The 23,777-nt window shown below is 36.8% G+C and overlaps 1 protein-coding gene across 1 annotated transcript in view; it reads right to left on the bottom strand.

Moving 5' to 3' along the window:
- Window positions 1-23,777, bottom strand: part of MTPN (myotrophin) — a 52,161-nt gene that overhangs the window by 3,502 nt on the left and 24,882 nt on the right. The window contains exons 2-3 of the mRNA XM_006910492.3: window positions 15,925-16,038; window positions 15,039-15,122 (exon numbers count right to left, since the gene is read on the bottom strand). Coding sequence (XP_006910554.1) covers window positions 15,039-15,122; window positions 15,925-16,038 — 198 coding nt within the window. The remainder of the gene's footprint in view (window positions 1-15,038; window positions 15,123-15,924; window positions 16,039-23,777) is intronic.

The raw sequence follows: 23,777 nt of genomic DNA, 5'->3' as shown, positions 1-23,777 counted from the left end.
AATGACATCGGCGATGATTGCCTTTTTTTAATACTACCATATATTTACCCAATTAAGCTTTAAAAAATATCCCTCTGTAGTATAAAGGTAGGGAGGAAAAGCAGCTTTTGCTAAAGAAGCACTACGGTGACAAAATTATCTTTGCAATACATTTTAAGTGTTACATATTTCTAAAATCCAGAGCTTATAAAACTTTGAGACAAATTCCTGGATAATATGTATAGCACTGGCCATTATATTTATGAAAACTTAGCAGTAAGTGACCAGGATGTGGGCCAAGGGAGGTTCCATGTCCTATACCCCGGGGGAATCCTCTCCAGCCTGCTCAGCGCTTCACCGGGACGGTGATGCTCTGGAACATTTCACCTGTGACACGGTGCTGCAGGTTGGAGAATGCGGACGCACGCATTTGTGTCCATCTATCATTTTCATGTCTTCTTTACCAAAATAAAAGCTCCACGGGAACAGGAATCTTGTCTGTATTATTCACTACCGTGTCCCCAGAACCTAGAAAAGTGCCTAGCGCATAGCAGGTGACTCTCCTCCCAAACCGGGTCTGACCTCTTTAGCTCCCAGAGATGACAATATTCAGCGCCTGGGGGTTCTCTCTGCTAGCCTTGCCCAACCAGGATTTAGTCACCAAATAGCCTCCAGTGTCCTGTCCTCCGCCACTTGCCAAATCTCATGAATTCTTCCGTTTCTAAGAATTGTTTCAGCTTGACGTAGGTGATCTTTTAGAGACCAATTCTGGACAAACTCACTAACCAGTCTCTTCTCCCATTAATTTTCTATGCTGTAATCCTATAGAAGTTCTCACCATTCCTGAACATACCAGGTGTCGTGCCTTTATACAAACTGGGGTCCATAGGAAATGCCTTACGCCCTTTCTCCGGCAAATCCATTCACTCATTCGACAAATAGTTACTGAAGGTCTGATGTGAGGTCACTGTGTAAGGGGCTGGAGAATCAAACCAGAACAAGCTAGTCTGCCAGTCTGGCTAGTGTGGAAGATAGGCAATCAAACAGCGTGAATCAGTGGGATGAGAACAAGTCACAGCCTTCTGCACAGCGAAGAGTGGCCGTAGGGCAGAATGGGGTGTGGTAGGAGGGTGTAGGAAAAGTGTCTTTTTGGGGTGAGGTAATGCTTGAGCGGAGTCTTGATGAGTAAGACGATTAGGTAAACCAGGAAGGAGAAGATAGATTCTAGGAAGTGGTAAATTATCACAAAGTCCTCTTCAACATGACTATAAAAGTCGCTATTTCCTGTTTTCTAATTTAATTTAACTGCTTTATGGAACACATGGAACTCACAGTTAAGTGGGAGAGAAATCTGAGAATTTCAGTGTGGTAAATCCTCTAATGTAGGTTAAGTGACAATAACTGGGTTCACTGTATTCAAAACAAATCATTTCTTATGTTCATAGCGGTTTTTATGACTAGCATTGTAAACTATAATTCTGCATTAACACAAAGTTAAATAGTACAGTGAACATCGATTGCTTTTTTTAGTTGCCAGAGTTCATTTTCTTTCTTTTGATAACAGCATCCTGATTTCATGTGGAGGGATCACTTGTCCCCATTGTGTGGACTCCTGGGACTGTAACTCAGGTGCTATGTACTTTCCTAAGTGTCAAAGACTTATTCATTCAGGATGCTCACTTCTAGATTTTGAATTTTGACTGGAGAGATCAAAGGAGAGAACAAGAAGTCAGTGCTCATTTATTTTCTGTGACATCAACCAAATGAGACAGTTCAGAAGTTTCTGCTAACTAGAGTCCTACAGCTACCACAAGTCTGGCCCCTGGGGAGCCTGGTCCTCCAGCTTTCCTGCTGGTTTGAGGTCCAGTTTCTTCAAAATTCTACTTGAAAGAGTCAATTTCTACTGTCTGCAACCCCAAAAGTTTAGCTTACAAAATATTTTTAAAATTTATATAATCTTTTTTCCTAACTATAATACAAACTCATCAAGAACTCAGAATACACAGAAAAACATAAAACATAATTCCATAAATCAGACATAACACTTTAGTGTTATTTTTTAGTGTTTCTGTCTACTCTTTTCTAAATATGTATATGTATGTATGTATTTTAAAAATAAATGAGTAACCATAAGAGAACTAGAGTGACTATATCAGATAAAAGTAAGTTTAGGACAAAGAAATGTTACTAGAGACAAAGAGGGGCACTTTATTTCAAAATGCTGTTTAATATTCAAATTTCAAAAACAAAACTAAGAAAACAATTCCATTTAAAATAGCATAAGAAGAAAAATATTTAGGAATAAATTTAACAAAGTTTTGTCAGTGGATAAGAATATTAATGATTTTTTTGGTACTTGGTACAGTTATCGGAGTATTAGCTGGCCTCAACAGGGATGAGAAAACCATTATTTTAAGTCATTTGTTGTTCTAGTGATTATTTTCATAGCTCTTGACCTATGTCAAAGAGCTTACTGCCTATGTTTTCCTCTAGGAGTTTTATAGTTTCAGGTCTTAGGTTCAGATCTTTAATCCATTTTGAGTTGATTTTTGTGTATGGTGTAAGACAGTGGTCCAGTCTATCTTTTGTATGCAAATGTCCAGTTTTCCCAGCACCGTTTATTGAAGAGACTATCCTTTCCCCATTGTATATTCTTTGCTGCTTTGTTATAGATTATCATAGTTGACAATATATCTGTGGGTTTACTTCTGGGCTCTCTATTCTGTTCTACTGCTGTGTTTGTTTTTATGTCAATATCACATTGTTTTGATTCATATAGCTTTGTAATATAGTTTGATATCAGAAAGTAAGATGCCTTCGGCCTTGTTCTTCTTTCTCAAGATTGCTTTGGCTGTTTGAGGTCTTTTATGGTTCTACATCAATTTGGGGATTGTTTATTTCTGTAAAAAATGCCAATGGAATTATGATAAGGATTACACTGAATTCTGCTTTGGGCAGTATGACATTTTAAACAATATTCTTCCAATCTATGAGCTTGGAAAATCTTTCCATTTACTTGTGTCTTCTTCAGTATCTTTTATCAATGGCTTACAGTTTTCAATGTATAGGTCTCTAGCTCCTTCAGTTAAATTTATAACTAGGTATTTTATTCTCTTTGATGCAACCGTAAGTGGGATTATTTTTAAAATTTATCTTTCTCATAGTTTGTTAATAGCGTAGAGAGACAACTGATTTTTGTATACTGATTTTATATCCTGCAACTTTACAGAATTTGTTATTTCTCTCTCATAAAACAGTCTAGTGCTATGTATCAGGGTGGCTCTGTCCTGTGAGGCTCTAGGTCCCTTCTATGTTACTGTCTTCATCCATGTGGTTGAAGCGGGCTCACTTCCACTTCTGCCTCCAGCATGCCTGATGTGGGAAAAAAGTCCACACAGCAAGCGGCTTCGTATTTTAGGTGATGATCTGGAAGTGGCACACACCATTTGTGCGTGTTTCATTAGCCCAAACTTAGACACACAGCCATAGCCACTGCAGGGGGAACTGAAATACAAGGATTAGCTAGGCTGCCATGTGCCAAAATAAAACTCGGGGTTCTTTCTAAAAGGAAGAGTAAAGAGTGGACAGGAAAGACAATCTGCAGCTTAACCTATACGGTCCTGAAAATACTTTGGAATAGGTCATTAATGTCCTCTAAATGCCAGGTTCAATCAGTATTTATGGTATCTGAACTGTGATGAGTCTTATTCCTAACTCATTATAGCCTTGACTCTAATTACAATATTATCTCCAAGTTGTCCGTCTAGCCTATCTTTCTACCTGCACCACCTCCTCCCATTCCTCCCTCTTCTTTTACTTTCTCTCTAGGTTTCTTTAAGTGCTAGAATTCTCTCTGAGTCTGGTCTTTGGCACTCCTCACTACCTGCTCAGTATGCTTTTGCCTGATCATCTCATCCACCACGTTATGGTTTAACTTCCAACCTTTATCTTCATCCCGAACATCTAAGCCTGTGTTTCTGTGTATAGCCTCTGAGACTTATCTATTTTAAGTCCCACAAATACCTCAAACTCAGCCATTACTGAAATAAATTCATAATCTTTTCCTTTTCGGTAAACTCTATCATGTTAAGAACACCACCATCTTCCAGGAAATGTGGAGACACTGCAGTTTTTCTTGTTTACTTCCCACAGACTTAGTCACCAAGCCTTTAGACCATACTATTCTTAACATCTCACCTGCCCTCGCTACCACTACTTCCTTAGTTCAGGATTTTCATTCAAAGATCCTAATGCAATACTTTCCTATCTTTTTCACTCCAGTTCTGACTCCATATATCTGTTTGGGTGATCTCTGTAAAACTCAAGTCTGATCATACTAACTCACCCGCATAAAAAGCCTTTAACAGCCTCCTCACAGAAGTGAAAGAAGATAAATGACATGATACATAAGGCATAATATGCTCACTGCTTACTTCTCTAGTCTTATATATTTTGCTAATATATCCCTCCTAGCCTATGTTGCAGCTTGCTGAACAATTACCTCACTCGAATGCACCATGATCTCTTTCGTATGCCTGTGACTTTTCTCTCATTGCTGCTTCTGCATGGAATGGTACCTCAGTTCTCTACTAGGTTCTTGAACATTAAGTTTCTAAGACTCAGGTCAAATGTCATTACACATGTGGTACCTGATGTTGTAATGACATTCTTATTTGTAATACACTAACCACTTTAGACTAGAGGTCCCCAATCCCCGGTAATTTGTAATACACTAACCACTTTAGACTAGAGGACCCCAATCCCTGGTCCATGGCCTGTTAGGAACCAGGCTGCATAGCAGGAGGTGAGTGGCAAGCAAGCAAAGCTTCATCTGTATTTGCGGCCACTCCCAGCGCCAGCATCACTGCCTCAGCTCCACCTCAGATCACCAGGCATTAGATTCTCATGGGAGCACCGGTCCCTGGTGCCAACAAGGTTGGGGACCGCTGCCTTAGACCTCCTCTTCCTTCAGATCCTTACTGTGCAATGTATAAACTCCTGCCACAGCGATCACAACACTCGAATGCACTTGTTGTTTTATGTATTTATCTCTTTACTGTTGATGGCAGGAACCAAGATTATTAGTCTTTAAGTTCCCAGTGCCTTACACAGTGTTAATAACAGGCAATCAAGAAATGTTTATTAAATTAATTGCTATAGGTAGGGACTATACATATATAACAAGGGACTGGAAAAAACAGTATTCACTGAAGACAAATCACTGTGAGTAGATGAGCAACGCACTGCCATTGTGAATAGGTTGCTCCTTAGCACACTATGTATCTGGACTAGGCTCATCTGCCTATACTTAAAGCATGATTCGGGTGATAAAGTTTCTTGGAGGACGAAAAGGTTGCTGTGGCCAAGTTAAGTGGTACAAGCAGAAGGCTAGACCCTTTGTTATTCTACAGAGTAAAGGCTTTGAGGCATTATAAGTAATTTTCGATCTTCAAATGTCACAATTTCTGATAATCAAGTATTTGACAGTAGCTGTAAAACATGGGGAATGTTAAAAAAAAATTCAAGTCATGTTATCTCTGTCCCGGAATAAGTTTACAATAGAACTAAAAAGATAAGATATACAGGCAGGAAACAAGAATGTTCCTTTATCTGTTTGTTACTTTTATCTGCTTACTTCAGATGACCCAAATCTGCTTTATACCACCAGTTTGTAATATGTACAAATAGGCCAAGAAGGCTGGATTAGTAAATTTCAAGAAGAAAACTCTTAAACTTGTATTGACATTATATGACATGTGGTATCTTGACAGAAGGCTTTTGTGGTGAAGGTACTGATTTATAGTTATACTGATCAATTGTCAGTAAACCAAGCAGCTTTGTTTCAATGCAAAATTTATAATTTTAATTAAAAAATTAGTACTTGAATATATGTATATACACACCACAATGTTTTGGTGAACATTTCTGTATCTGCTGCTAGACACTGTTTTACAACCCTGGAATGTCACCATCACCTTGGAAAAAAAATTCTGCTGGAGTAGTCAACTCACTTTTGGAAAGAAAGCAGGTTAATTAAAAATTGCCTATGGTTTTTCCTCTAGCATGAAACCCAGATTCTAGAATTTATTATCTTTAGGTCTTCTCAACTTTTTTGGTGCCTTTTATAAGAAAATGAAGAACCTTGTACAATTATACATATTCTGTGTCATCTGTTGGGCATCTTCAACTTAACATTTTCCCAGACATCCAATTCACAAGTCAACAAATATTTGTGTTTCTATTAACTGCCAGACATAGTTTTGGTAAGTAAAGGTTTTGGAACACAGCCATACTTATTTGTTTCCATGTTGTTTGCCAATGCTTTTGTGCAATCATATGGTAGTTGTCTGTCTGACTTATTTCATGTAGCATAATATCCTCTGGTCCATCTATGTTGTCAGAAATGGTAAGATTTCACTCTTTTTTATGGCCAAGTAATATTCCACTGTATGTAGGCACCACCTCTTCATTCGTCTATCGGTAAGACATGTTGCTTCCGTATCTTGGCTACTGTAAATACTGCAATAAACATCGGGGTGCGTATCTTTTTAAATTAATGTTTTGGATTTCTTGGGATAAATCTCCAGAAGTGGAATTAGTGGGTCATACGGTAGTTCTATTTTTAAATTTCTGAGGAACCTCCATACTGTTTTCTGTGATGGCTGCATCAATATAAAATCCCACCACAATGTTTGATTACTACAGCGTTATAGTAGTATAGTATGATATCAGGTAGCATGACACCTCCAACTTTGTTCTTTTTTCTCAAGATTGCTTTAGCCATTTGAGGTTCTGCATAATTCCACATGAAGTTTAGGGTAATTTTTCTGTGAAAAATGCCATTGGTATTTTAATAGGGATTGCAGTGAATCTGTAGATTGCTTTTAGTATGGGCATTTTAATGGTATTAATTCTTCCTATCTGTGAGCATGGTATATACCCTTCTATTTATTTGTATCTACTTCAGTTTCTTTCTTCAGTCTCTTATAGTTTTCCAAGTATAGGTCTTTTATTTCCTCGGTTAAATTTATTCCTAGGTTTATGGGTTGTTTTTTTTTTTTTTTTTTGATGCAATTGTACATGGAATTATTTTCTTAATTTTCCCTTCTGGGAGTTTTTTACTTGTATATAAAAATGTAACCAATTTTTGAATATTTATCCTACTTTACTGAATTCATTCATTAGTTCTAACAGTTCTTTGCTATAATCTTTAGAGATCTCTCTATATAATGTCATTTACAAATGAGTTTTACTTCCTTCTTTCCAATTTGGATGCCTTTTCTTGTCTGATTGCTGTGGCTAAGACTTCCAACACTATGTTCAGTAAAAGTGAAGGTGGACATCTGTCATGTTCCTGATCTTAAATAAGAGCTTTCAGCTTTTCACCATTGTGATGTTAGCTATGGGTCTGTCATACAAAGTTTTTATTAAGTTGAAGTATGTGACCTTTACTCCCATTTCACTGAGTTTTTATCATTAATGGATGTTAATTTTCTGTAATCATCATGTGGTGTATCACGTTAATTCATTCGCAGATATTGAACCAATCTTGCATCTTGAGACTAAATCCCACTTGCTCTTGGTATATGATCTTTTTAGTGTATTGCTGAATTTGGTTTGCTAAAATTTTGTTGAGGATTTTTGCAACTATGTTCATCTGGGATACTGGCCTGTACATTTCTTTGTAGTGTTTTTGTCTTGTTTTGTTATCAGGGTAATGACGGCCTTGTCAAATGAGTTTGGTAGCCTTCTGTCCTTTTCAATTTTTGGAATGGTTTGAGAGGATAGGTGTTGATTCTTCTTTGAATGTTTAGTAAAGTTTACCTGGGAAACTATCTAGTCCAGAGCTTTCATTGGCAGTTTTTTGATAACTGATTCCATTTCATTAGCAGTTAGCTATCAGTCTATTAAGAATTTATTTTTTCTTGATTCAGCCTTGGAAGATTGTATGTTTCTAGGAATTTATCGCTATTTGTCCATTTGTTGGCACATAATTGTTCATAGAATTTCCTTATAATTCTTTGTGTTTCTTTGGTGTCATTTCTCCTCTTTCTCTTCTGATTTTATTTGGGTCTTCTCTCTTGTTTTCTTGATGACTCTGACTAAAGGTTTTTCTTTTCGGTTCATCTTTTCAAAGAACCAGCTCTTGGTTTCACTGATCTTTTGTATTGCTTTTTAAAACTTTTACTTCCATTCTGATCTTTATTATTTCCTTCTACTCACATTTGATTTTGTTCTTTTTCTAGTTCCTTTTGGGTTAAGGTTATATTATTTTAGAATCTCCTTCTTTCTAGAGGTAAGCCTGTATTGCTATGAGTTTCCCTCCTAGAAGTGCTTTGGCTGTATCCCAAAGATTTTGGGTCGTTGTGTTCTCATTTTCATTTGTCTCAAAATATTTGATTTCTTCCTTGATCTCATTGTTAATCCATTCATTTGTTTGGTAGCATGTTATTGAGCCTCCCTGTGATAGTGTGTTTTTCAGTTTTCTTTTGGTAACTGATATTTCATAGCATTGCGATTGGAGAAGATGCTTGGTATGATTTCAATCTTCTTAAAATTTGAGACTTGTTCTGTAGCCTAACTTGTGGTCTATCCTGGAAAATGTTCCATGTGCACTTGAAAAGAATGTATATTCAGTTTCTGGGTGAAATGTTCTAAAAATATCCATCAAGACCATTTAGTTGAATGTGTTGCTTAAGGCCACTGATTCCTTATTGATTTTGTTTGGATGATCTATCCATTAATGTCAATGGGGTGTTAAAGTCCCTTGCTATTACTTTATTACTGTCAGTCTCTCCCTTTATGGCCATCAAATTTAGGTGTTCCTACACCGGCTACGTAATGTTTATGGGAGTAGTATCCTCTCATTACAGCTCTCGTTTTAAAGTCTGTTTTGTCTAGTATAAGTATTGCTACCCCACCTTTTTTGTTTTTCCATTTGCATGAAATATCTTTTTCCATCCCTTTACTTTCAGTTTGCATCTTTTTACTTGAAGTGAGTCTCTTGTAGGCAGCAAGTGTACGGGTCTTGTTTTTTCTTTTTATCCACTTATCCACCCTGTCTTTTGATGGGAGCATTTAGTCTATTTAAAGTAATTATTGATAGGAAAGGCCTGTGAGAGATTTTAGGCAAGTGAGCCAAGGGATTGTAATTGTGTGGAAAAGCTGCTGGAAGCGGCTTGGGCTGGGTGCACAATTGGTTGAGGTCTCAAGGAATCACCAGGGCAGGAGTAATGGTGTTAGGTCTGGAGCCTGCCTGTGCCTTCTGCGTGGGTGGGGGTAAGGCTCAACAAAGGAGCAGTGGCACCTGTCCGCAGTTCCATCCCTGGAGAGCTGCCCTGCCCCTCCAGCCCTTGCCCTGAAGCCAGTCAATTCAGTACCTCCCCGTATGTCCCTGATGCTTTTCGAGCTTCTGTAAGTTTAGAGCAAGAAGGTTTGTGAGCGAGCCCCTCAAGAGGAATGCCTGGCCTCCAGAGGCCCTCTGTCTCACAAGGATGCCAGCAATGCTGGTTTTCACAGCCACAAGTATAGGGACTCCTCTTCCCTATGCTGGTTTCATCGTGGCTGCTGCTTTATAGCCTTAGAGGACTTCTGTTTAGCTAGTCTTCAGGTGATTCTCAGCGACGGCTGTTCTATAATTTAGTTGTAATTTTGATGTGGTTGTGAGAGGAGAACACAGCATTTACTTATTCTATCTTGACTGAAATAGTTTTACACATTTGATTCTCAACCAGCAAAATCTGTACCATAGACACTGGAAGAATTTGACAATGCTGGTATTTGAGAGGGATATTCAAGCTTTATCATTAAAAGGCTGCCTTTTAAAAAATGTAACACCGATAATATATTTAGCAAACACATCAATGTTATCAGATGTGGTTTTCTATATTTTATTAGAAACTAATTTTTAGTATGTTTTATTCCCTACAGCAACTGTACATTAAATGTTTTAACTTTATAAAAGGAAGGCAGTTGCGTAAACCTTTGTTCTGTATCTCACTCATCCTACGCAAAGCAGGCGCCGTTAACGTACAGTGGTCTGAAACAGGTATGAGTCACCAACATGAGTTGCATAACCAGTGACCATGTATTTTTTGTTGTTTTAAGGTACAGGAGACTTCCTAAGGAGATAAATTCTTTGACCTAGTATGAAGCAGGGAAAGGAAGGAAAAACAGTTCCCTCTCAAGATACTGTTTAGTATGCTAAACATCACTAATAAATGTCCGTTTGTAATTTAAATACAAGTTTATTTTTGTAATATAATAAAATAGTAATTATGTTTTAAAACTTTAAATTTTCAATTCATGAGATTTTGATTCTCATTCTGGGATACAACTTTCTACTCGAAAGAATTTTTTATACAGAAAGTTGAGTGGTCATCTTTAAGGCAGTACTTTTCACATAAGGGATGGAATATGAACACATACTAGAGTAAATGGCATAGCTTATCTAAATTTTAAATTAAAGCAAACTTAACATCTTTAAAAGAATAAGAGAAGTAGATATTTAAATGTGTCCCCTTCCGCCACAATATACTATAGTGGATTACTTAGAAATGATTTTCCTTACAATTAGAGAACAAGGATACTTGACTTCTTAAAATCCTTTATTATCAATTATATAAATAAGACATTACATAATTTATAAGAAATTTTAATATTATAGAAACTTTGATATATGTTAATACTTTATATTATTAGGAAATGTCTAACATGATAGTGTATTAATGCCACAAGCGAACTTATTTTTCTTATAGAATTTTCTTTAAGCATGGAAACTTGATTAAGATATCAAATTATACATGCAGATGTGAAAAATAAATTTTGGACTTACAAAAGTCCGCTGACTAAAAGTACCATAGTTCAAAAGTACCATTTCATGATTAACTCCTCAAAATGTTCATGCAACACTGCTATTACTGAGGTATCTGAGATTTTAATCAGGAGACCAGCTGAGTAATGAATGATGAAACTTTCGTATCACTGTCCTATAAGCTCTTGTTTGGCACATTAATAAAAGTTTCAACAAATAAGCATAAGCATAGTCTATTAAAAGCATCCAGAATGATACACACGCAACTCGTATCACTTAGGATCATTTTTTCTAGTGAGCAGTGAAGTTGTGAGCCTGGTATGCACTATAAATTCCAAACTAATCATGAGCCAGAGCAGCTGTCAGCAAATTATGGCCCAGAAGCTTGTTTTTCATAAGTAAAGTTTTGCTGGAATGCAGCCACACCCATTCGTTTCTGTATTTATTGTCTATGGCAGCTTAGAGCTATAGTTGCAAAATGATGACAGTGACCATATGGTCTCCCTCTTACTTGCGCTTCTGACTCCTCTGCTACTGCTGTATTTCCCAGGATGCTTCTCGAGCCTGCATTTTTACCCATTTCATTTCTTTTTACCAGTTTTAGCAATGTTCTTCATGTACTCTGGATTTGGTGAAAGTACCAAGAGCTTTGCTCATCCCCCTTCCATCTAACAATTCGGTAGTTCCAGCTTATTAAAAAACATACACTTTAGTGTTTGCTTTGCATTGTAATATTTGTTTAGATCTAGTCACCTACTAATTTCTTGCTTCTCAGTCTTTCCCTTTGGGTTTAATTTGCTTCCTTCTGAAGTGCATCCCGCTATTCACCTGCTTGCTGCTCGGGAGTGCTGACCACTTCTGGGCTGGGAGCAGCCTTGGGTCAGCTCCTGCCTTTTGCAACAAATACTCTGTTGCTTATGTTGGGGAATGTTTTTTCAACCCTATCCTTCCTGCTTTCTGTATCTCAAGGATTCATTATAATTTTTTGTCTAACAAAACCCTTCGTATGGGTTCTGATTCATTCATTTTTATAGACATCTTTTCTACTGGGGGAGTGGGGGGAGGAAGGGTACCATGGCATTTGCTTAGACCTCAATCTTGAAGTCTCACCTGTGTTCTCTGCATTTGTTTCATTACTAGCTCACTAATTAAAAATCAGGTCAAATAGCTTTTATCTACAGAAATATACATGTTTCATTTCTTATAACTGTCCCTGACAGTAATTCTGAAAGGCAATCTTTTATAGAAAGAACATGGACTTTGAGTCATAATCTTGGAATAAATCACCTTCCTGAAAGAAATGGTTCCCTTGTCCATAAAATAGAGATGATTATACCTATGTATTTGAGTTGTGAGAAATTAACGGAGATTACATACACAGACTGCTTAATATTTTTCCACAGGAGTAAAAATAAAAAATTTAACACCTTTGCTATATGGACAATCAAAAATTAAGTGCTTTAAATTCCTACTTGCATTAGAAATTTCACCTTCAATTGCATTACATTAAAAAAAAAAATCTGTGCAGTAAGTGAATATGGCATATTACATAGAAGATTGCTAGAATATTTGAAATTAAACACTTTTTTGTTTTTTTGTGATTTTTCTTTTTCCCTTATGATAATACTGAGTTCTTATTTTGGCCTTTATCCTATGTTAATGATATGCCAGCTGGATAATATTCTAGGAATGTCAATGAATCTGGTAAACTTCAAGTACTTTTAAAATAAATTCATAATAATCCATAAGAATTCTACTTTTGATAAAACAGAACCAGACTTCATAATACAGTGAAAGTAACGTTAAAAAAAAAAGCACCGAAACAGCCTTATTTTAGCAACTATGAATTTTTAAGAGTATAATCAATTTCAAAAAGAAAAATGGGCTAACAAAACTATACGGTATCCATAAAAGAAGCCTACGCAATAAGATCAAAGTAATTAATTTTGAAAAAGCAGAACTAAATCTTACAAGGCTGCTTTCATAAAGGTTAAAAATCTTTCATTTAAAATAAATAATAGCTCTACATGGTTAAAATTGATCTGCCATCAATAGAGCCATCTTTGAATGTCATTGACTTAGCTATAAAAATCAAGGCTCAGACACAAAAGAACAATATTACAGCTACAAGTGAAAGAAAAACTAGTTAAAAGTACAACTTACAACCAATAATTGAGCACAGAGTACATATTTATAGAGACCCTTCTAGGATAACATAATGGGACCTAATGTACCTGCAAATCAAGCCAGAAGATTCTTAAACAATGGAATCTCATAATCACAGGGTATCAGTGACCTGGAACATCAAGTTTATAGAACAATGAATGATTCAGGCCCTCTTTGGCCCAAGAATAATTGTGTCTTATTTTGTTTGACCTACAGAAAGAGAGGTATATCAGAAAGATTGTTCGGCTCTAAGAGTTTGAGGTACGGCTAAGAAGAGCATGCTTAGGGGCATTTCATTTAGTAAGTATCAGAACCTAAGGACCTAGGAGAGTTTTTTGTTTTCAGAGAACAAAACCCTTGGCTGGGTAGAAAAGGTAAGGGAAAGAAAAAAACAGGAATGAAGAAATCAATTTTTGTTTTTATCCCGATTTATAAATGTTTTTAAATTGAGCTATAATTGACATGTAACATTAAGGCATACCCCACAACGATTTGATATTTGTATACACTGGTTATCACAATAAGTTTAGTTAATGTCCATCACCTCACATCATTAGTTTTTTTGTGTATGATGAGAAGTTTTAAGATCTACTCTGTTAGCAACTTTCAAATATACATTATGGTATTTTTATCTGTTTTTTTTTTTCCATGCTGAAGAACAGAGCTGAGAGGCAAAAGGAAATCAGAGCCTGGTCCTGTGGCTTAAACCTGGGGCTGGGCTGTGCATCAACAAAATCTCTTTACTTGCAACACAAAGTGTCCTAATAAAATATTGGAATTCTATAAATTTTTCATGAACTGTAAATCAATATTTGTAGCCTGCGAGAACCACTTTTTAATATAGTAAGTAAAAATATTCCCCCAGGGATGAAAATATTTAGTTTACAAAGGTTTTTAATCTGTTCATGAGTGTGGGGGAGACAGTGACTGGAAACCTTTGCTAGCTCACCCACCACGCACTCTGAATTTATTCCAGGGGCAAAAAAATACTTTTATACTGGCTTTTGAAGAAATGCATCACTTACACCAGTATGGTATGTATGTAGTACCTAAAAATTACTGTTGATACATATCAAAACTAGCAAAACCACACATTTAAAGAAATCCAGTAATTGTGTTTAACATAAAGCTATGGGTAAAAAACCCTAGTTTTAGAGGACCTGAATTAACTGTTTTCAGAACAGTATCTTTAAAAAGTTCTCAAAGTATTACAAGACAAATGTACTACCTTCTCTCCCAATTTTCTTTAAATCTGCATTCTGTGAAGCATAAAATCCTCTTCAGTCTTAGTCATAAGAAAAGCTATTCAACACTTATGTGCCAGGCACTGTGGCAAAATGCTTTATATACATTTATTCATTTAATTTCTATTTTTCTTTTAGCAGGGCTTATTTTACAATGCTAAATGAAATGTTATAAATAACACTTCACTTCCTAGAGTATGGCCATGAAACAATAAGCTTGGGATTAACATCTGTGCCTTATTAAGATTTCTTGTCTCCTAACATTTGCAGGTCCTAACACAGCTAGAATGGTTGCAACTGGTTCACTAATTCCTGAGGCTGGATTCTGAACTCCATCTAAGAGCTTACTATAGCAAAGACAAAACACTGGAAACTCCAGATTCACCATGATCTCAATAATATCAAGAAAGCAGGCGACCTGGAGAGCCCTCACTTATAGCAAACTGCTTCTTCTAATGAACTTGCTCAGTATGTACTACAGAAAAAGTTTACAAATTTCAAACTAGGGCTAGTACCAGTCTGCAAAGTCTTACTAGTCCAAGACAACATTTTCTACATCAAGTATAATGCTGAGTTCGGCTAACCTTTTTTTTTTACCCCATAGCAAGCTATTCTTGATGGAGAGTTGGGTTCATTTATATTCCAGTCCAAGCTCCTTACCCATCATGAACTGGTAACAGCAGATCAGCTATTTTGGGTAACAATGTTCTAGACTTCAGTTTTGAATACTACTTCCAGCTTTCTGTCCCTGATGTCCAACAAAACTTAAATTAACAACCGAATACTGAACTTACACAATCATAGAAAAAGCAATGAAAATCAGCAATTGAGCTCACCTTCGAGAGAAGCAATTTCACACAGGAAACATGACCTTCATAGACGGCAGACAGAAGAGGGGTGATATGATGTTTATCCGGAGCCTGTGAAATAATAAAGGAGATAAACCACCTTATCTAGCTTTCATTTCTTCCTTCTTTCCCAATCTAATTAGGACTCCTGTGACTACATTAAAGTCAGTGTTTAACTATCTGCCTTTCTATACAAAAGCGCTTCCCAGCTACAAGTCTCTAGTCTCCAGAGGCCCAAGCCCACAAGCAGTGTTTCTCCTTGGGAGTCAGTGGAGTGGAGTAGGGCTCTGCCACTTACTGTGTAACTAGTTTACCTCTGCGTCTCTACTCCCCACTAGTGTAGAAATGCCATGAAGTCCTGTCACACTCAGGCCAGGTGACATGGTATGCCCTGAAATGTGAAAAGTTCATCTCACTTGTTGACATGGGTACTTAAACCTTTTCCCCAAACTCTGAAGTGCAGAAGCTATAAAAGGCAAGAGTCAGGAGCTGACTGCCCGTCTGACCGCTTGTCTACTGATCTTTGTCCAAAAATCCAGTTTAGATTTATTATATGACTGCAACGTCCTTTGCTCCATCGGGTGATAGCCATTTACTATCTACAGATAGTGCTAAATCTCAACTTGCTTTAGAACTTGAAAAACAACAGCCAAGGGGGAAACATCCTGAACTTCGGTTTGAAAAGGTTTGTCTGCTTATTCTTAAAAATCCCAACGATGTATTTCTAAGTCACGGAAAGTTTGGTATAATTTCAGACTATATTCTTATTTAAAATAAAGTTTCCACAAGTTAACTATTTTCTAAATCTCTAGAAAATAACTACCCAAAGCATACAACAGGAATTTTTTCTAGAATGACGATGCTCTTTACATACGTTAATATCTGCTCCTTTCAGCAGCAGAAACTCCAGGATTTCCAGCTGCCCGCAATCTGCTGCGTAATGAAGAGGTTTTCTGCCACCTTCTAGTGTCCGGTTGACATCTTCTCCCTTCAAAGAGAAATCAAATGAAAATGTTTATGTGGATAGTAGTTTGAAGATGGGAAGGTACCTGATATTTTTACTTTCTTAAAGCTGTAAGAGTTTCATGAAACAACCGTATTTCTTGCAAAGTGATGTAAGTAACCAAAAACTGAAAATGAACTCTGCATAATACAGCAGTTAGGGCGCAGTATGAGTAATTCAAATCATAAGTAGTCAAGCTGAAACCAATACATAATAATGCTAAATGTAATGAAATATATTACTGTGCTCTATTTCTAAGAAGTTCAATCAGCATGATACCAAGGTGTGGCCACATGAGACTGATGGGTTAAAATACTGATATTTTACACAGACCATAGGACATGTTATTTTAATTCTTCAAAGAAAGCATCACTACTTTGATGCAGTCACATATCATTATCTCAAAGTCACCAAAGAAAAGCATCACTACTTTGATGCAGTCACATTATCACGGTATCAGCTATTAAGAATTCATCCATTCAACATTTACTAAAGCTCTATTGTATGGCAGGCACTGTACAGAGAGGGGACAGTGGGGAGAAAAGTCAGACCTGATTCTTCTGATTGCAGGGAACTTAGCATCTAGTGTAACTTATCATCGAGTATGTTTGAAAGAACACCTTGTAATGGTTATTAAACGGTAGGGCTCTGAACATCTCGATTCAGGATATGACTGGATGAGTTCACCAAACCAAGCTAGGTGATCACATGATTAAACGTGATTTCAAAATATAACTGCCTTTACTGAAAGGAACTCAGCGCTATATACTTAGCAGAAGAACTTAATCTTGGTGATGGATGGGGGTGGGTGGTATCCAAAAACGAACTTAATGCCTCAAAAAGTAGTTTTTATTAAGGATTCCAACAAATACAGGCTACTGACCAGCCACGACAAGTTTGGCACTGTGCTGAACGCTTTATCTTTAATCCTAACAGGAGAAAAATCTCCATTTAACATGAGAAGTCTAAAGCTGAAAGAGGTTAAATAACTTTTTTAAGTGGCTTAGTAACAGAGATCTAAACCCATTCTCTTTCTATACTACCACGGTTGCCTCCAATTCAGTATTTGCCCCTTCCCTCTTAAGTAACGTTCAGATTTTACACCGTAGCAAAGTGTTTAATTTTTTTTTTTTAAGGTAAGATTTATTGAAAGTACATTTTAGAAGGAGACAGGCCACGCTGGGGAAGGCTGCAGCCCCATGGAATTTGGGAGAAGAGAGAAGACTGAGGAGCAGGTTTTTAGCAAGGAGAGCTGTAACCAAGAATTTATTTTCTTAACTACTATATTATTCACCTAGCTTGGTTTGGTGAACTCATCCAGTCATATCCTGAATCGAGATGTTCAGAGCCCTACCGTTTAATAACCATTACAAGGTGTTCTTTCAAACATACTCGAAATAATATAGAAGGAGGGTGTGTAATGTGCTTCCGATCACTGGAGACTGAGTCAGAGCTCCAACCCTACCACTTAGTGTGGGACCTTAGACCATTTTCTAAATCTTAGTTTTCTTACCTGTAAAATGGGAATTAAAAGACATATTGCACAGGGTTTTAGTGTATCAGTAGCTAACAGTGCTTAATAGGGCAAAATGTTAAAGGTTAACTATTTCTGTGGATCCCTGATGTTGGTTTATACTGGTTCTAAAAGACTAAAAGACCATCCAAACTTGAGTGAAGGCAGGTTTCTGCATAACACTGAAATATAAACAAAGATGTGATTTAATGCCATATACTTTTTTAGAAAAAAAACCTAAATCATAAGAGCAATTGGGTGTATCATCTTAGCCTTTACGCAGAACTGCGGAAATGTGGCAAGGATAAGATATTGTTTAATGATTCACAGATAAAAGTAGTTTTCCTTTCATTAAGACTTCCCTTCCATTATTAATATTGACTGGATAGATCTTGTCAGTGAAACAAAGCAAAGAAATAACCTGTCGTGTGTAATCGACAAGATGGCTTTGTCAAAAAGATATTTTCCTGAATCAAAACATCTGACAGCTTCCTTCCCTACTTAGTACAAGCATGCAAATGAAACGGAGATGTTGTGTTTAAACCTTCTCCTTTGTCCCTGCAGACATCGACTTTATGATTCTTATTTTAGCAGACAAAAAATTACAACACTGGAAAGCTCTGTGTTATTGACAGGAAGGAGGGGGCCCTCTCCTGCGGAGCCTCAGCGAAAGCAGTACTTATGGAGAAATCAATCTACAGCACTAAATGCCCTTATCGGAAAAGTAGAAAGATCTCCAAGTAATGATCTTTGTACTTTTACTTTCAATATTGCTGTGAACCTAAATATGTTCTAAAAAATAAATATCAGAGCAGGAACCATGAAATGGGAAACAGAAAACACAGAAATCAAAAGCTAATTCTTTGAGATCAATACAATTGATACATCACTAGCCAGAGTGACTAGAAAAAAAAATGGGCAAAGACACACAGAAACTCTGAAGCCCCAGGTGGCCACAGTGGTAAATTATAGCAAACATTTAGGAATAAAAAGAATAATTCCAATTCTTCACATTCTTCCAGAAAATGGGACGCACCCCAACTCATTCTGTGAGGTCAGCATTTCTGATTCTAAAACAGGATGAAGGTATTACAAGAAAAGACCACCACATGAACACATTCTAAATAAAACTTCAGCAAACTGAATCTAATAATGTATAAAAAGGATAATACACTATGACCAAGTTGGGATTACCCAAGGCATACAAGGTTGGTTAAATATTTGAAGTCAGTCAATACAATCCACCACTTTAACAAACTGAAAGAAAAACTGTATAATTATCTCAGTAGATGAAAAAGCATCTGACAAAATCCAACGTCTATTCCTGATAGAAACTCAGCAAAGAAAACCTCCTTGGCCTAATAAGGGGTTTCTACAAAAAAAAAAAAAATTACAACTAACACCATACTTAATTGGTGACAGAGGGAGGACTTTCTGTTCTTACCATTTCTATTCCATGTTGTACTGGAGGTTCCAGCCAGCGTAATTAGGCAAGAAAAAATGTGGCATCCATTTTGAAAAAAAAAATTAAAACTCTTATTTGCAGATGATATGATTTTCTATGTAGAAATTCCAAAGGAATCTACCAAAAAGCTACCAAAACTAATAAATAATTTTAGCAATGTTGCAGGACAAAAGATCTCTGCATTTTTATATACTAGCAATAAACAACTGCAAATCAAAACTAAATATTTACTATGGTATCCAAATATATAAAATATTTAGTGTTAAATCTAACAAAAACGTGAAATATCAGTACGTTGTAAACTACTAAACGTTGTTGAGAGACATTAGAGAGGACCTAAACAGAGAAATATAACAAGTTCATGGGTTGGAAGACTCAACACTGTAAAGATGTCAGTTCTCTCCATATTGATGTATAGATTCAATGCAGTATTGGTTAAAACACTAGCAGGTTATTTTTTTTTTTTTTTTTAGAAATTGACAAAGTGACCCCAAATTTCACATGGAAACAAAAACAATCTAGAATAGCCAAAACAACTGTGAAAAAGAACAAGTTGGAGGGCTAACACTACCTGACTTCAAGATTAAAAAGTTCAGTAATCAATAAAGTGTGGTACTGGCATAAAATTATGAACTATTCAAACAAATGTGTTGTGACAGAACGCATCAGTGGTTGCCTGGGGGAAGGGAGTGGGAAGGGCAAGAGGAGGAAGACTAGGAAGGGCACTCAAGACTAATGGATATGACCACTGTCTTGCTATTGGTGATAGTTTCATGGGTGTATACGTGTCAAAATTTATCAAATTGTATACTTTACCTCTAATTTGTTGTATTTCAATTAAATCTCAATAACATCAATTTTTCTAAAATCAAATCTCTGTGGCTCTATTCTTATAAAATGAGGTGCTAACAAATCAAGATTTCAGGTAGGACGGAGCCAGGGATGACCAACAGTATCTTCGTGGGAGACTCAAAGAGCTCTTGACTTCTATATACTGTAACTCAACGAACAACGTGAAACAAGAAGTTTTAAAATGGGCTAAGAGGGAATCAATGTGAATCCTACAAGCTGGGTGGTGGGCTTCAAAGATCAAAACAATGGTCTGGATTGCTAAAAAAAAAAAAAAAAAAAAAAAACAACAACAACAACTGGTATCCCAACTTCCAGCCCCATTTTGCCTATTCCATTCTTTATGGCTATAGAGATCTTTCTAAACACAAAACAGAATTGCATCATTCCCTTCAAAAAAGGGAATATGACTACTATCCACTGCTCCTAGCCCATGAGGACCTTTCCAACTTCAATTCTCACAGCATTCCGCCCTGCTTGCCTGCTGTTTATCTAACTCCTACTCATCCTTCACAATCAAGTTTTAATAAAATTTCTCCTGGAAATTTCTCTAACCACCTCAACTTTGAGCAACGTGACCCTTGCAGGTGTGCCTTAAGTATCTCGTCATAACATACCACACTCTATGCAAACTGCCTGTATCTGTGTCCTCTATGAACACGGGTCAGGTACCAAGTCTCCATTATTGACTTTTGCATCTCCAATGCCTAGCATCGCTTCTGACACAGAGTAAACATTTACATAATAGAAGCTTTTTGACTGCGCAAATGGTAAAGTTGCTCAAGCAACTGACTTGGAAGTCATACATGACATCTTCCATTTCAAGCAAACACTGATAATGCATTAGTTATCTAGTAACAGCAGCAGTAACTTGAGATCAATGATACGTTTACCAGTGTAGGGGGTTTGAATGACAATTTCACTCGGTTTTCAGCAGTCTGGAGAGCCGGTAACTTCAGTAGTGGTGGTAAAATAGGAAAGGGAGATAATGACCTATCCAGTTCCTTTCTCCCTACCCTCCACCCATATTCCAGGCCTTAGGGACATCTAATGGAGAATTTAGATATCTCTTCTGTAATCTAGATTCTAACTTCATGAAACATCACCAATTAAAGAGAAGAATCTAATCCTAATTTTCTCTCCCAGATTCTAGGGATAGAGGAGAAAAATTTTCTGCACAATTCCAAATCTCTCAGCATTACAGGACAATCTTACCATGTGTTCTTTTTTATCTTACTCTGCCACTTTCCATGAGACTACTGTACATCTCTTCTACTTTTCATAAACCTTGAACTTCTCTATCTCCTCCTACCCCTTCATTCTCAGCAGATAACCTCATACCCTTCTTTACACAGAAGACTCCCTTCAGACATTACCTCCTGCAGGAACTTCTACCTCATCTTCTTACAACTGATAAATCCTCTCCTATCTAAAGCCCATCCCTCACCTATATGTTTTGAATATTATCCTTGCTTGTGTTCTTAGAAAGCTTACACCTTTCTTTATCTCTTCTTGCCAGCGTTTTCAACCTTTCTTGCTCTACTGCCTCTTCATCAGCATATGCCATTCGCAATTCTTCCACTAAAAAAGCAAACAGCGACAGGAAAACACCTCTCCTTGGACCTGACACCTACCTTTGAGTTACTGTTCTCTTTCCTCTCCTTTCATGGCTAAACTTTCCAAAAAACACTGTCTATATTTGCTATCTCCAATTTCTCACCTTCCATTCTAATCTGACTTCCATCCCTAACACCATGCCAGAATCATTTTTGCTGAGATCAATGACCTCCATGTTATGAAATGCAAAAGGTCGTAGACCTCCTGACTGTGACAAAGTTGATCGCTCCTTCCTTTTTTAAACACTCTCCTGGCTTCAGTGATACATTACTGTAGTTTTCCTCTTCCTCTCTGCCTGCTGCTTCCCTGTTTCCTCTCTTGATTCATCGACTTCTATGAGATGTCTAAAACAAATTTTTGGAGGTTATGATTTCAGATTGTCGTCATATATAATTCAAATAGTTGATAAATTTGGTTATCTTTATACACTCTTACAATAATATCTACATAGAAATACCCTGATTACAGAATTTGGAGGGAATACTACTTCCTTAGGGACAAAGGTTATATATGTTTTTAAAGACTTCATCATGTAGTAGTATGTCTCACAGAGTTTGTCAGCAATAACAAACATTCTTACCATGAAATGTGTGTAAATAACCAGGCAGGTCACAAATAACTCGGCACATGGTTTTTTTCTATCTGCCATATTCAGCTGAGGTAAAGCAGGCTGACAAACTTAATTTGTCATCACGTCCAGGCCCATCTAGTTTCACCTTTCCCTTTTAGCAAGAATAATTTATCCAGTTTCATTTTACTCTCCTTCCTTTCATTGCAACACGAAGCGTATTTGTTGTTAAATACACAACATAGACTTTTATATTAAAATTGTATTTTTACCATATTTTTCTTCTAAGTTGTGAAGCTATTCTTATTTTTTCTAAATATGGTATATCCCAGATATGTAATATGTAACATATATATGTAATATTGCAGGTATGAAATAATATTACTTCACATTTTCTGGTGGCCAGTTTAAATACACGCCATCCAAAACCACCGTGGTCAACCTAGCTCCTGGTGCCTCTCAAATAAGAAAGGGGTTTAGATTACGGTGGGGAGGAGAAAGGCTTATGTGAAATTCTAAAGCAAATGCAACCCAAGAAGAGTCATACGATTACTCTACATTCTAACAACTCAAGATTAGCTTCTCTGTGTCTTCCCTGGTCCTAACTGGAATTAGTCTTAGCATTAGAAAAACAAAAACAAAAACGAAACCCAGTGATAATGCATGACTAGTTTACATGATTTTGCCGGTGAGTTCTAAGTTGGGAGAAGAACCTAATTATACAATCATTTATTGCAATGTCCAAGAGTGACATCTTAGGGCTGGACACTGGACAGGTTTTTCAACTTTTTGAAAATTAAATGACATTACTAGCATTTGGGAAAGTCACGTTTTCATTTCTCAAGTACCGCTGTTCTAAATAACCAAAAGCCTCAGCTACAGTGATAAATTTTCTTATTTGACTAAAAACTTACCAGTGTAATGGTCTAGTTCTATCTTTCATATCAATAAATCAACTAGTATATACTGAGAAACCATGATTCGAGCCTTGTGCTAGGCACGTTAACAGTACAAAAAAGTGGAATTGAGGGTTTCTGTTCATAAAAACGTGATTCACTGATTACCTTGACAAAGTAAATATTAAGTGCTATATACCTCAGCTACTCAAAAAAATATAAAATATCCTACCCCACTAACTCTTCACCCAGTACTTCTCAAACTTTTTCACTGCAGCATTCCAAGGAGCAAAGGAGAGGAGAGAGATGCTTCTGAATCTGAAAGCAGAACCTTAAACAGGCAAACTAAAAATTCATACGAATACATCTGCATGAATATGCATGTGCCGTATGCACATATGTGTTGTTTGTTTTAATATAAAACCCACAACTCAAAATCCATAGCTATTATTCTCCCTCTTCCTGCCCACGGATCCTTCAGGAACTCTGGCCTTGTCTACTCTGTGGCTTAGAGTAACTCCTTGGAAGACAGCTGGCTATAAAGAGCACAGTACCCTAAAATCTGACTCAGTCTCACCTACTTCTGCTGGATGGATATGGTATGATAATTACTGATTCTGTACCTTTTTTCAAGATCTACAGACCACCAGACAATCTACAAAGACTTTCAAAGAGTCCACAAATTCTTTTGTATGTGTATACAATCTTCTAGGTAGAGTCTGCGTCATTTTTCATTAGATTCTCAAAGGGAGCCGTGACCCCTGAGATGTCAGGAACACCTTTCCCTGTTAGAATGCTTTTTCCTAGCTACGTCTT

The sequence above is a fragment of the Pteropus alecto genome, unplaced genomic scaffold, assembly GCF_000325575.1.
Source record: "Pteropus alecto unplaced genomic scaffold, ASM32557v1 scaffold22, whole genome shotgun sequence".
Classification (NCBI taxonomy): domain Eukaryota; kingdom Metazoa; phylum Chordata; class Mammalia; order Chiroptera; family Pteropodidae; genus Pteropus; species Pteropus alecto.
This window is presented reverse-complemented; position numbering and strand designations above follow the sequence as displayed.